Below are 13,105 nucleotides of genomic sequence, written 5' to 3' on the forward strand. Positions count from 1 at the left end.
CGACAGGGGGGTTTACGACCTCGATGTTGGATCAGGACATCCTAATGGTGCAGCCGCTATTAAGGGTTCGTTTGTTCAACGATTAACAGTCCTACGTGATCTGAGTTCAGACCGGAGCAATCCAGGTCGGTTTCTATCTATGACACACTCTCCCCAGTACGAAAGGACCGGGAAAGTGGGGCCAATACCACAAGCACGCCCCCCCCCTCTAAGCAGTGAAACCAACTAAACCGTGAAGAGGGCCTTCCCCCACCACTTTCAATCCTAGAAAAGGACCAGCTAGAGTGGCAGAGCCCGGCAAGTGCAGAAGGCTTAAGCCCTTTCCCCAGAGGTTCAAATCCTCTCCCTAGCTTCACCCATGATTCAAATAACAACACTAAGCTGCCTCGTTATATCCCTCCTATACATCATCCCAATCCTGATTGCCGTAGCCTTCCTAACCCTAGTAGAACGGAAAATCCTAAGCTACATACAATCCCGCAAAGGCCCTAACGTTGTCGGGCCTTTTGGCCTACTTCAACCATTTGCGGACGGACTGAAACTATTTACCAAAGAGCCCATCCGACCCTCTACCTCTTCCCCACTTCTATTCATTCTGATACCAATACTAGCCCTTGTCCTAGCCCTCACCACTTGAGCACCACTACCACTCCCATTTCCCCTAGCAGATCTAAACCTCGGAGTTCTCTTCCTAATAGCCATGTCAAGCCTAGCCGTCTACTCAGTCCTATGATCAGGCTGAGCCTCGAACTCAAAATACGCACTAATCGGAGCCCTACGGGCAGTAGCACAGACCATTTCATACGAAGTGACACTGGCCATAATCCTGCTATCAATAATCATACTAAGCGGAAGCTACACACTCAGCTCCTTTGCCGTCGCACAGGAGCCTCTATACTTCATTTTCTCCTCATGACCCCTAGCAATAATATGATACGTATCCACCCTAGCAGAGACAAACCGAGCTCCTTTTGACCTCACAGAGGGTGAATCTGAGCTAGTCTCAGGGTTTAACGTTGAATACGCCGCAGGACCCTTCGCCTTATTCTTCCTAGCTGAATATGCGAACATTATGCTAATAAATACACTTACAGCCATCATATTCCTAAACCCAAGCGCCCTAGGGCCACCCACAGAACTATTCCCCGTCATCCTAGCCACAAAAGTCCTCCTACTATCTTCTGGTTTCTTATGGGTCCGAGCTTCATACCCACGATTCCGATATGACCAACTAATGCACCTACTATGAAAAAACTTCCTACCCCTCACACTAGCTCTGTGCCTCTGACACATCAGCATACCTATCTGCTATGCAGGCCTACCTCCTTACATAAGGAAATGTGCCTGAACTACAAAGGGTCACTATGATAAAGTGAACATAGAGGTATAACAGCCCTCTCATTTCCTGTTGACCTTAGAAAAGTAGGAATTGAACCCACACAAGAGAAATCAAAATTCTCCATACTTCCCTTATATTATTTTCTAGTAGAGTCAGCTAATCAAGCTATCGGGCCCATACCCCGAAAATGATGGTTTAACCCCCTCCTCTACTAATGAACCCTTACGCGACCCCAATCATAACCTTCAGCCTCATCTTGGGCACCACAATCACAATTTCCAGCAACCACTGAGTTCTGGCCTGGACAGGACTGGAGATCAACGCACTAGCCATCATTCCCCTAATTGCCAAATCCCACCACCCACGAGCAGTAGAAGCCGCAACGAAATACTTCCTAACCCAAGCAGCTGCTTCCGCCCTGGTCCTATTCTCTAGCATAACCAATGCCTGAGTCACCGGCCAATGAGACATCACACAAATAAACCACCCAACCTCCTGTCTACTACTGACAGCAGCAATCGCTATTAAACTGGGCCTAGTGCCATTTCACTTCTGATTCCCAGAAGTACTACAAGGATCGCCACTAATAACAGCCCTGCTACTCTCGACCCTCATAAAATTCCCCCCACTAACCCTGCTCCTACTAACATCCAAATCCCTCGACCCAGCTCTACTCACCGCCATGGCCCTAGCCTCAACAGCACTAGGAGGCTGAATAGGACTGAACCAAACACAAACACGCAAAATCCTAGCCTTCTCGTCCATCTCCCACTTAGGCTGAATCGCCATCATCCTAGTTTACAGCCCCAAATTGGCCTTACTTACCTTCTACCTATACACAATCATAACATCAGCCGTATTCCTAGCCCTTAACAAAATCAAAGCCCTTAACCTATCCATGATCACAACCTCATGAACAAAAACCCCAGTGCTAAACGCCACCCTAATACTAGTACTTTTATCCCTAGCAGGCCTCCCCCCATTAACAGGCTTTATACCAAAGTGACTTATCATCCAAGAACTAACTAAACAGGAAATAACACCAGCAGCCATGGCAATTGCCATGCTATCACTGCTCAGCCTCTTCTTCTACCTACGCCTCGCATACCACTCAACAATTACCCTTCCCCCCAACTCCTCTAACCACATAAAACAATGATACACTAGCAAAGCCCCAAGCACACCTACTGCGGTCCTTGCCTCACTATCAATCCTCTTACTTCCCCTGTCCCCAATAATACATGCCATTGTCTAGAAACTTAGGATAACACCCCAAACCGAAGGCCTTCAAAGCCTTAAATAAGAGTTAAACCCTCTTAGTTTCTGCACATTAAGACTTACAGAATATTAACCTGTATCTTCTGAATGCAAGTCAGACGCTTTAATTAAGCTAAAGCCTCCCTAGACAGATGGGCTTCGATCCCACAAAACTCTAGTTAACAGCTAAATGCCTAAACCAATTGGCTTCTGCCTACAAAGACCCTGACGCACCCTAGTGCGCATCGATGAGCTTGCAACTCAACATGAATTTCACTACAGAGCCGATAAGAAGAGGAATTAAACCTCTGTAAAAAGGACTACAGCCTAACGCTTCAACACTCAGCCATCTTACCCGTCACCTTCATCAACCGATGACTATTTTCCACTAACCATAAGGATATTGGCACCCTGTACCTCATCTTCGGGGCATGAGCAGGAATAGTCGGCACCGCACTCAGCCTATTAATCCGCGCAGAACTAGGACAACCAGGAACTCTCCTAGGCGACGACCAAATTTACAATGTAATCGTTACCGCTCACGCCTTTGTAATAAGCTTCTTTATAGTCATACCCATCATGATCGGAGGATTCGGCAACTGATTAGTCCCCCTCATAATCGGTGCCCCCGACATAGCATTCCCGCGAATAAACAACATAAGCTTTTGACTCCTCCCCCCATCATTCCTCCTCCTACTAGCCTCATCCACTGTAGAAGCTGGCGCCGGCACAGGCTGAACTGTCTACCCTCCCCTAGCAGGTGACCTTGCCCACGCCGGAGCTTCAGTAGACCTGGCTATCTTCTCACTCCACTTAGCCGGTATCTCCTCCATCCTTGGGGCCATCAACTTTATCACCACAGCCATCAACATAAAACCCCCCGCACTCTCACAATACCAAACCCCACTATTTGTCTGATCCGTACTAATTACCGCCATCCTACTCCTTCTATCACTCCCCGTACTCGCCGCCGGTATTACAATATTACTAACTGATCGAAACCTAAACACCACATTCTTCGACCCCGCTGGAGGAGGAGACCCAATCCTGTACCAACACCTATTCTGATTCTTCGGACACCCAGAAGTCTATATTCTGATCCTACCGGGGTTCGGAATCATCTCACACGTAGTCACGTACTACTCAGGCAAAAAGGAGCCCTTCGGCTACATGGGAATAGTCTGAGCCATACTATCCATCGGCTTCCTAGGATTCATCGTCTGAGCTCACCACATGTTTACAGTAGGAATAGACGTTGATACCCGAGCCTACTTTACATCAGCCACTATAATCATTGCCATCCCTACCGGAATCAAAGTATTTAGCTGACTAGCCACCCTGCACGGAGGAACAATCAAATGAGACCCCCCAATACTATGAGCTCTAGGATTTATCTTCCTATTTACCATCGGAGGATTAACAGGAATCGTTCTTGCAAACTCTTCCCTAGACATCGCCCTGCACGACACGTACTACGTAGTTGCCCACTTCCACTACGTCCTATCCATAGGCGCCGTCTTTGCCATTCTAGCAGGATTTACTCACTGATTCCCACTACTCACTGGGTTTACCCTACACCAAACATGAGCAAAAGCCCACTTCGGGGTAATATTTACAGGAGTAAACCTAACGTTCTTCCCCCAGCACTTCCTAGGCCTAGCAGGAATACCCCGACGATACTCGGACTATCCCGACGCCTACACACTATGAAACACCATTTCCTCCATCGGCTCCCTAATCTCAATAGTAGCCGTAATCATACTAATATTCATCATCTGAGAAGCCTTTTCGGCCAAACGAAAAGTCCTACAACCAGAACTAACTACCACAAACGTTGAATGAATCCACGGCTGCCCTCCCCCATACCATACTTTCGAGGAACCGGCCTTCGTCCAAGTACAAGAAAGGAAGGAATCGAACCCTCACATGCTGGTTTCAAGCCAACTGCATTAACCGCTCATGCTTCTTTCTTATGAGACGTTAGTAAACCAATTACATAGCCTTGTCAAGACTAAATCACAGGTAAAAATCCTGTACATCTCATGTGTCCAACCACTCCCAACTAGGATTCCAAGACGCCTCATCACCCATCATAGAAGAACTCGTTGAATTCCACGACCACGCCCTAATCGTTGCCCTAGCTATCTGCAGCCTAGTTCTCTACCTTTTAGCCCACATACTAACAGAAAAACTCTCGTCCAATGCTGTAGACGCCCAAGAAGTAGAGCTGATCTGGACAATCCTACCTGCTATCGTCCTGGTACTCCTCGCCCTCCCATCCCTACAAATCCTCTACATAATGGACGAAATCGATGAACCAGACCTCACCCTAAAAGCCATCGGCCACCAATGATACTGAAGCTACGAATACACAGACTTCAAAGACCTATCATTCGACTCCTACATAGTGCCCACCCCAGACTTACCCAACGGCCACTTCCGACTGCTAGAAGTTGACCACCGCGTAGTTATCCCAATAGAATCCCCCATCCGCGTGATCATTACTGCAGGAGACGTACTCCACTCCTGAGCAGTCCCAACGCTCGGAGTTAAAACAGACGCAATCCCAGGCCGACTAAACCAAACTTCATTCATTACCACCCGGCCTGGGATTTTTTACGGACAATGCTCAGAAATTTGCGGGGCTAATCACAGCTACATACCCATTGTAGTAGAATCAACCCCACTCCCACATTTCGAGGCCTGATCGTCCCTTCTATCATCATCCTAATCATTAAGAAGCTATGCAACAGCACTAGCCTTTTAAGCTAGCCAAAGAGGGACTTCCCCCTCCTTAATGATATGCCACAGCTTAACCCCGCACCATGATTTTCAATCATAATTATAACCTGATTAACCCTAGCACTCCTCATCCAACCAAAACTACTAGCCTTCACCACAACCAACCCCCCATCAAATAAGACCTCCCTCACTACCAAACCCACACCATGATCCTGACCATGAACCTAAGCTTCTTTGACCAATTTTCCAGCCCCAATCTATTCGGCATCCCCTTAATCCTACTATCCCTACTCTTCCCAGCCCTACTATTCCCGTCCCCAAACAACCGATGAATCAACAACCGCCTTTCTACTATCCAAACATGACTCCTTCACCTAATCACAAAACAACTAATAGTCCCACTCAACAAAAATGGCCACAAATGAGCCATAATATTTACATCCCTAATAATCATACTTCTTACAATCAACCTTCTAGGCCTCCTTCCATATACATTCACCCCAACCACCCAACTATCTATGAACATAGCCCTAGCCTTCCCACTATGGCTCGCCACACTACTAACAGGCCTACGAAACCAACCATCAGCCTCTTTAGCCCACCTATTACCCGAAGGTACCCCTACACCCCTAATCCCCGCACTAATCCTGATCGAAACAACCAGCCTACTAATCCGCCCCCTAGCCCTCGGAGTCCGCCTTACAGCCAACCTTACAGCAGGACACTTACTCATCCAACTCATCTCTACAGCCTCCATTGCATTAATACCCACCCTTCCTGCAGTATCCATCCTAACAATAATCATCCTACTACTCCTAACCATCCTAGAAGTAGCAGTAGCCATAATCCAGGCCTACGTCTTCGTGCTCCTTCTAAGCCTATACTTACAAGAAAACATCTAATGGCACACCAAGCACACTCATACCACATAGTTGACCCAAGCCCTTGACCAATCTTCGGGGCAGCCGCCGCCCTACTCACAACCTCAGGATTAATCATGTGATTCCACTACAACTCATCCATACTACTAACCCTAGGCCTCATCTCAATACTCCTAGTAATACTCCAATGATGACGAGACATTGTACGAGAAAGCACCTTCCAAGGCCATCACACTCCCACAGTCCAAAAAGGCCTACGATACGGCATAATCCTTTTCATCACATCCGAAGCATTCTTCTTCTTAGGGTTCTTCTGAGCGTTCTTCCACTCGAGCCTGGCCCCAACCCCAGAACTAGGAGGCCAATGACCCCCAACAGGAATTAAACCACTCAACCCGATAGAAGTCCCCCTACTAAACACAGCCATCCTACTAGCCTCAGGCGTTACCGTAACGTGAGCCCATCACAGCATCACAGAAGGAAACCGAAAACACGCCATCCACGCCCTAACCCTAACGATCCTCCTGGGATTCTACTTCACAGCCCTACAAGCAATAGAATACCACGAAGCCCCATTCTCAATCGCCGATAGCGTCTACGGATCTACCTTCTTCGTTGCCACTGGATTCCACGGACTCCACGTAATCATCGGATCCTCCTTCCTGACCGTCTGCCTCTTCCGACTGATCAAGTTCCACTTTACATCAGACCACCACTTCGGATTCGAGGCAGCAGCCTGATACTGACACTTCGTAGACGTCATCTGACTATTCCTCTACATAACCATCTACTGATGAGGATCTTGCTCTTCTAGTATATTAATTACAATTGACTTCCAATCTCTAGAATCTGGTATAAACCCAGAGGAGAGCAATGAACGCACTCATGTTCATATTCGCCCTATCATCAATCCTAAGCGCCGCCCTAACCGCATTAAACTTCTGACTCGCCCAAATAAACCCCGACTCAGAGAAACTCTCACCGTACGAATGTGGATTCGACCCACTTGGATCTGCTCGATTACCATTCTCAGTCCGATTCTTCCTCAGTAGCCATCCTGTTCGTCCTATTCGACCTAGAAATCGCCCTCCTACTCCCCCTGCCATGAGCCGTCCAACTCCAATCCCCCCTAATGACCCTCACCTGAACTGTAGTGATCCTCCTTCTCCTAACACTCGGACTGGCCTACGAGTGAATTCAAGGGGGCCTAGAATGAGCAGAATAACAGAAAGTTAGTCTAACCAAAAAGATAGCTGGTTTCGACCCAGCAGATTACAGCCAACCCTGTAACTTTCTTATGTCGCCCCTACATTTAAGCTTCTACTCAGCCTTCATTTTCAGCGGACTAGGACTAGCCTTCCACCGAACCCACCTAGTATCCGCCCTACTATGCCTTGAAAGCATAATATTATCGATATTCGTAGGCCTATCAATATGATCCATCGAAAACCAAGTCTCCTCATTCACCATGGTACCAATTCTCATGCTAACCTTCTCAGCGTGTGAGGCGGGCACAGGCCTGGCCATCCTAGTAGCCTCCACCCGCACACATGGCTCCGACCATCTACACAACCTAAACCTCCTGCAATGCTAAAAATCATCCTACCCACAATCATACTTCTTCCAACAGCCCTGCTGTCTCCACCAAAATTTCTATGGACTAACACCACCTTATACAGCCTCCTAATCGCTGCCCTAAGCCTACAGTGATTAATCCCAACCTACTACCCCTACAAATTTTTATCCAACTGAACAGGAATTGACCAAATCTCATCCCCCCTCCTAGTACTATCCTGCTGACTACTCCCACTCATAATCATAGCAAGCCAAAACCACCTGCAACAAGAACCCCTACAACGCAAACGAATCTTTATCTCAACCTTAGTCGCAGTCCAGCCATTCATCCTACTAGCCTTTTCCACCACAGAACTAGCACTATTTTACATCTCATTTGAAGCAACCCTCATTCCCACCCTAATCTTAATCACCCGATGGGGGAACCAACCAGAACGCCTAAGCGCTGGCATCTACCTGCTATTCTACACGCCAGTAAGCTCTCTACCCCTGCTAATCACAATCATACACCTATACGTGAAAATTGGCACCCTGCACCTGCCAACCCTACAACTAACCCACCCAACCCTATCCACCTCATGGACAGGAATACTATCAGGTCTAGCACTGCTCATAGCATTCATAGTAAAAGCCCCACTATACGGCCTACACCTCTGACTGCCAAAAGCCCACGTAGAAGCACCCATCGCAGGCTCAATACTCCTCGCCGCCCTACTACTAAAGCTAGGAGGATACGGAATTATACGAGTCACTCTATTTATGGGCCCACTGTCCAACCTCCTGCACTACCCCTTCCTAACCCTGGCCCTATGAGGCGCCCTAATGACTAGCTCAATCTGCCTACGACAGACAGACCTAAAATCACTAATCGCTTATTCATCCGTTAGCCACATAGGCCTAGTTATCGCCGCAGGAATAATCCAAACCCACTGATCATTCTCAGGGGCAATGATCCTAATAATTTCCCATGGACTAACTTCCTCCATACTATTCTGCCTAGCCAACACAAACTATGAACGTACGCACAGCCGAATTCTACTACTCACACGAGGCCTACAACCTCTCCTACCACTCATAGCTACCTGATGATTGCTGGCCAATCTAACAAACATAGCCTTACCCCCAACAACAAACCTCATAGCAGAGCTAACCATTATAATCACCTTATTCAACTGATCTGCCTTCACGATCATCCTAACAGGAATCGCAACCCTACTAACCGCCTCCTACACCTTATTCATACTACTAATGACCCAACGAGGCTCAATCCCCTCCCACATCACATCTATGCAAAACTCAACCACGCGAGAACACCTGCTCATAACACTCCACATTATCCCAATATTCCTCCTAATCCTCAAACCCGAACTGATCTCCGGAATCCCCTCATGCAAGTATAGTTTAAACCAAACATTAGACTGTGATTCTAAGAATAGAAGTTCAAACCTTCTTACCTGCCGAGGGGAGGGTTTAACCAACAAGAGCTGCTAACTCTTACATCTGAGCCTAAAACCTCAGCCCCCTTACTTTTAAAGGATAACAGCAATCCACTGGTCTTAGGAACCACCCATCTTGGTGCAAATCCAAGTAAAAGTAGTGAACCCCACACTACTAATCAACTCCCTCACACTACTCACGCTGACAATCCTCCTAACCCCAATCATCCTGCCATTTCTATTTAAAAACTTTAAAAACACCCCACAAGCCACCACCCGCGCTGTTAAAACCGCATTCCTAATTAGCCTAGCCCCTACAACCGCATTCATCTACTCGGGAGTAGAATCTGTCACCTGCCACTGGGAGTGAAAATTCATTATAAACTTTAAAATCCCCCTGAGCCTAAAAATAGACCAATACTCAATAACATTTCTTCCAATCGCCCTATTTGTAACATGATCAATCCTACAATTCGCCATATGATACATGGCCTCAGAGCCATACGTAACAAAATTTTTCACCTACCTACTGACATTCCTAGTCGCCATACTCCTCCTAACAACCGCAAACAACATATTCCTCCTATTCGTAGGCTGGGAAGGAGTACGAATCATGTCCTTCCTTCTCATCGGCTGATGACAAGGCCGAGCAGATGCCAACACCGCCGCCCTACAAGCCGTAATCTACAACCGAATCGGAGACATCGGACTGATCCTGAGCATAGCATGACTAGCTTCAACATTCAACACCTGAGAGATCCAACAAGCCGTACACCCCCACCAAACCCCAATCCTCCCCCTCATAGGATTAATCCTCGCAGCCGCAGGAAAATCCGCCCAATTTGGACTCCACCCATGACTGCCCGCAGCAATAGAAGGCCCCACCCCAGTATCAGCCCTACTGCACTCCAGTACCATAGTAGTAGCCGGAATCTTCCTGCTCATCCGCATGCACCCCCTGCTAGCCACCAACCAGACAGCCCTAACTGCCTGCCTATGCCTAGGTGCTCTATCAACCCTATTCGCTGCCACATGCGCCCTAACCCAAAATGACATCAAAAAAATCATTGCTTTCTCAACATCCAGCCAACTAGGACTAATAATAGTCACTATCGGACTAAACCTCCCACAACTAGCCTTCCTACACATCTCAACCCATGCCTTCTTTAAAGCCATACTATTCCTATGCTCAGGGTCTATCATCCACAACCTAAACGGAGAACAAGATATCCGAAAGATAGGAGGCCTACAGAAAATACTCCCAGTCACTACTTCCTGCCTAACCATCGGAAACCTGGCGCTGATAGGAACCCCATTCCTAGCCGGATTCTACTCAAAAGACCTCATCATCGAAAGCTTAAACACATCATACCTAAATACTTGAGCCCTACTCCTAACCCTTATAGCCACAGCATTCACCGCAACCTACAGCATCCGCATAACCATCCTAGTCCAAGCTGGACAAACCCGAATCCCCCCAATAGTATCAATAAACGAAAACAACCCACTAATCACCGCCCCCCTAACCCGACTCGCCCTAGGCAGCATTACAGCAGGAATAATCATTACCTCTTTCATCACACCAACCAAAACCCCCCCAATAACCATACCCCTTATCACCAAAACCGCTGCCATCCTCATAACAATCCTAGGAATCATCCTAGCCCTAGAACTATCGAACATAACACACACCCTCACTCACCCCAAACCAAACCCCCTCATAAACTTCTCCTCTGCATTAGGGTACTTCAACCCCCTAGTACACCGATTCTTCTCCAAAAACCTACTAGAAAAGGGACAAAACATTGCCCTACACTTGATCGACCTCTCCTGACTCAAAAAAATAGGGCCAGAGGGCCTTGCTGAACTACAAGTAGCCGCAAGCAAAGCCGCAACCTCAATACACACAGGGCTAATTAAGGCCTACCTAGGATCCTTCGCCCTCTCCATCCTGGTAATAATCCTAATAACACACAGACTCACTAATGGCCCCTAACATCCGCAAATCCCATCCCCTACTAAAAATAATCAACAACTCCCTAATCGACCTACCCGCCCCCTCCAACATCTCTGCCTGATGAAACTTCGGCTCCCTTCTAGCCATCTGCTTAGCCACACAAATCCTAACAGGCCTGCTACTAGCCATACACTACACCGCAGACACTTCACTCGCCTTCTCCTCAGTAGCTCACACATGCCGAGACGTCCAGTACGGATGGCTCATCCGCAACCTCCACGCCAACGGTGCTTCGCTCTTCTTTATCTGCATCTACTTACACATCGGACGAGGCCTCTACTACGGCTCCTACCTATACAAAGAAACCTGAAACACAGGAGTAATCCTCCTACTCACCCTAATAGCAACTGCCTTCGTAGGGTATGTCCTACCATGAGGACAAATGTCATTCTGAGGGGCCACCGTAATCACCAACCTATTCTCAGCCATCCCGTACATTGGGCAAACTCTAGTAAAATGAGCCTGAGGAGGATTCTCAGTGGACAATCCAACCTTAACCCGATTCTTCGCCATCCACTTCCTACTGCCCTTCCTAATTGCAGGAATCACCCTAGTCCACCTAACCTTCCTACACGAATCGGGCTCAAATAACCCACTAGGAATCGTATCAGACTGCGACAAAATCCCATTCCACCCATACTTCTCCATCAAAGACATCTTAGGGCTTACCTTAATAATCACCCCTCTAATAGCACTAGCCCTATTTTCACCGAACCTCCTGGGAGACCCAGAAAACTTCACCCCAGCAAACCCGCTAGTAACCCCACCACACATCAAGCCAGAATGATACTTCCTATTCGCCTACGCCATCCTACGTTCAATCCCAAATAAACTAGGAAACGTATTAGCACTGGCCGCCTCCGTACTGATCCTATTCCTAATCCCATTCCTGCACAAATCAAAACAACGAGCAATAACATTCCGACCACTCTCCCAACTCCTATTCTGAGTACTAGTCGCCGACCTCCTCGTCCTAACATGAGTGGGAAGCCAACCCGTCGAACACCCATTCATCATCATCGGCCAACTCGCCTCAATCGCCTACTTCACTATCCTCCTATTTCTCCTCCCCGCCGCAAGCGCCCTAGAAAACAAAATACTCAACTGCTAAATACTCTAATAGTTTATAAAAACATTGGTCTTGTAAACCAAAGATTGAAGACTTACCACTTCTTAGAGTACCCCAAACTCAGAAAAAAAGGACTCAAACCTTTATCTCCAGCTCCCAAAGCTGGCATTTTCAATAAACTATTCTCTGACCCTAACCCCTAAACCGCCCGAATAGCACCCCGCGACAACCCCCGCACAAGCTCCAATACAACAAACAAAGTCAACAACAGCCCCCAACCCGCCACTAAAAACATCCCTGCCCCATGTGAATAAAACATGGAAACTCCACTAAAATCCGACCGAACAACAAACACCCCAACATTATTCACAGTAGAAACCCCGAACTTCCAAGCCCCCATAAACCCCCCAAACACCAACCCCCCAAAAACAATTGCCACAAACGCTACTGCACATCCAATCACCCGTCAATCCCCCCAAGCCCCAGGGAAAGGCTCCGCTGCTAAAGCTACTGAATAAACAAACACCACCAGCATACCCCCCAAATACACCATAAACAGCACTAAAGCCACGAACGAAACCCCAAGGCCCAGCAACCACCCGCACCCCGCCACAGACGCTAACACCAAACCAACAACCCCATAATACGGCGAAGGATTCGACGCCACACCCAAAACACCCACCGCAAAGCAAATCCCTAAAAAAAACATAAAATAAGTCATTATTCCTGCCCGGACACTACCCGAGGCCTGCGGCTCGAAAAGCCGCCATTGTTCTCAACTACAGGAAC

The 13,105-nt window shown here is 47.7% G+C and overlaps 13 protein-coding genes across 13 annotated transcripts, besides 21 other annotated features; 12 read left to right on the plus strand and 1 right to left on the minus strand. All coding sequences in view use genetic code 2, as the record gives it.

Moving 5' to 3' along the window:
• Positions 1 to 278, plus strand: part of an rRNA (16S ribosomal RNA) that runs on past the window's edge.
• Positions 279 to 352, plus strand: a tRNA (tRNA-Leu).
• Positions 353 to 358: 6 nt separating this feature from the next.
• On the plus strand, positions 359 to 1,336 carry ND1 (NADH dehydrogenase subunit 1). Its single transcript has one exon. The coding sequence runs from the start codon at positions 359 to 361 to the stop codon at positions 1,334 to 1,336; it is 978 nt and encodes a 325-aa protein (YP_009020710.1).
• Positions 1,335 to 1,407, plus strand: a tRNA (tRNA-Ile).
• A 7-nt stretch (positions 1,408 to 1,414) lies between these two features.
• Positions 1,415 to 1,485, minus strand: a tRNA (tRNA-Gln).
• Positions 1,485 to 1,553, plus strand: a tRNA (tRNA-Met).
• Positions 1,554 to 2,592, plus strand: ND2 (NADH dehydrogenase subunit 2). The gene has a single exon. A coding segment is annotated over exon 1 (1,039 nt).
• Positions 2,593 to 2,665, plus strand: a tRNA (tRNA-Trp).
• Positions 2,666 to 2,670: 5 nt separating this feature from the next.
• Positions 2,671 to 2,739, minus strand: a tRNA (tRNA-Ala).
• A 1-nt stretch (position 2,740) lies between these two features.
• Positions 2,741 to 2,813, minus strand: a tRNA (tRNA-Asn).
• Positions 2,814 to 2,816: 3 nt separating this feature from the next.
• Positions 2,817 to 2,882, minus strand: a tRNA (tRNA-Cys).
• Positions 2,882 to 2,952, minus strand: a tRNA (tRNA-Tyr).
• Position 2,953: 1 nt separating this feature from the next.
• COX1 (cytochrome c oxidase subunit I) lies at positions 2,954 to 4,504 on the plus strand (the record flags this gene model as incomplete). Its single annotated transcript has 1 exon — positions 2,954 to 4,504. A coding segment is annotated over one exon (1,551 nt), but the record flags the coding sequence as incomplete, so codon positions are not given.
• Positions 4,496 to 4,568, minus strand: a tRNA (tRNA-Ser).
• A 2-nt stretch (positions 4,569 to 4,570) lies between these two features.
• Positions 4,571 to 4,639, plus strand: a tRNA (tRNA-Asp).
• Position 4,640: 1 nt separating this feature from the next.
• Positions 4,641 to 5,327, plus strand: COX2 (cytochrome c oxidase subunit II). The gene has a single exon. The coding sequence runs from the start codon at positions 4,641 to 4,643 to the stop codon at positions 5,325 to 5,327; it is 687 nt and encodes a 228-aa protein (YP_009020713.1).
• Positions 5,328 to 5,396, plus strand: a tRNA (tRNA-Lys).
• Positions 5,397 to 5,398: 2 nt separating this feature from the next.
• On the plus strand, positions 5,399 to 5,566 carry ATP8 (ATP synthase F0 subunit 8). Its single transcript has one exon. The coding sequence runs from the start codon at positions 5,399 to 5,401 to the stop codon at positions 5,564 to 5,566; it is 168 nt and encodes a 55-aa protein (YP_009020714.1).
• On the plus strand, positions 5,557 to 6,240 carry ATP6 (ATP synthase F0 subunit 6). Its single transcript has one exon. It carries the CDS (start codon positions 5,557 to 5,559, stop codon positions 6,238 to 6,240), a length of 684 nt encoding a protein of 227 aa, YP_009020715.1.
• Positions 6,240 to 7,023, plus strand: COX3 (cytochrome c oxidase subunit III). Its single transcript has one exon. A coding segment is annotated over exon 1 (784 nt).
• Positions 7,024 to 7,092, plus strand: a tRNA (tRNA-Gly).
• ND3 (NADH dehydrogenase subunit 3) lies at positions 7,093 to 7,444 on the plus strand. The gene is given in 2 exon segments: positions 7,093 to 7,265; positions 7,267 to 7,444. The coding sequence occupies 2 exon segments, from the start codon at positions 7,093 to 7,095 to the stop codon at positions 7,442 to 7,444; spliced, it is 351 nt and encodes a 116-aa protein (YP_009020717.1).
• Position 7,445: 1 nt separating this feature from the next.
• Positions 7,446 to 7,516, plus strand: a tRNA (tRNA-Arg).
• ND4L (NADH dehydrogenase subunit 4L) lies at positions 7,517 to 7,813 on the plus strand. Its single transcript has one exon. The coding sequence runs from the start codon at positions 7,517 to 7,519 to the stop codon at positions 7,811 to 7,813; it is 297 nt and encodes a 98-aa protein (YP_009020718.1).
• ND4 (NADH dehydrogenase subunit 4) lies at positions 7,807 to 9,184 on the plus strand. The gene has a single exon. A coding segment is annotated over exon 1 (1,378 nt).
• Positions 9,185 to 9,253, plus strand: a tRNA (tRNA-His).
• Positions 9,254 to 9,320, plus strand: a tRNA (tRNA-Ser).
• Positions 9,320 to 9,390, plus strand: a tRNA (tRNA-Leu).
• Positions 9,391 to 11,208, plus strand: ND5 (NADH dehydrogenase subunit 5). The gene has a single exon. It carries the CDS (start codon positions 9,391 to 9,393, stop codon positions 11,206 to 11,208), a length of 1,818 nt encoding a protein of 605 aa, YP_009020720.1.
• A 7-nt stretch (positions 11,209 to 11,215) lies between these two features.
• Positions 11,216 to 12,358, plus strand: CYTB (cytochrome b). Its single transcript has one exon. It carries the CDS (start codon positions 11,216 to 11,218, stop codon positions 12,356 to 12,358), a length of 1,143 nt encoding a protein of 380 aa, YP_009020721.1.
• A 2-nt stretch (positions 12,359 to 12,360) lies between these two features.
• Positions 12,361 to 12,428, plus strand: a tRNA (tRNA-Thr).
• Positions 12,429 to 12,436: 8 nt separating this feature from the next.
• Positions 12,437 to 12,505, minus strand: a tRNA (tRNA-Pro).
• Positions 12,506 to 12,515: 10 nt separating this feature from the next.
• ND6 (NADH dehydrogenase subunit 6) lies at positions 12,516 to 13,037 on the minus strand. Its single transcript has one exon. It carries the CDS (start codon positions 13,035 to 13,037, stop codon positions 12,516 to 12,518), a length of 522 nt encoding a protein of 173 aa, YP_009020722.1.
• Positions 13,038 to 13,105, minus strand: a tRNA (tRNA-Glu).

The sequence above is a fragment of the mitochondrial genome of Anser cygnoides, assembly GCF_040182565.1.
Source record: "Anser cygnoides mitochondrion, complete genome".
NCBI lineage: Eukaryota > Metazoa > Chordata > Aves > Anseriformes > Anatidae > Anser > Anser cygnoides.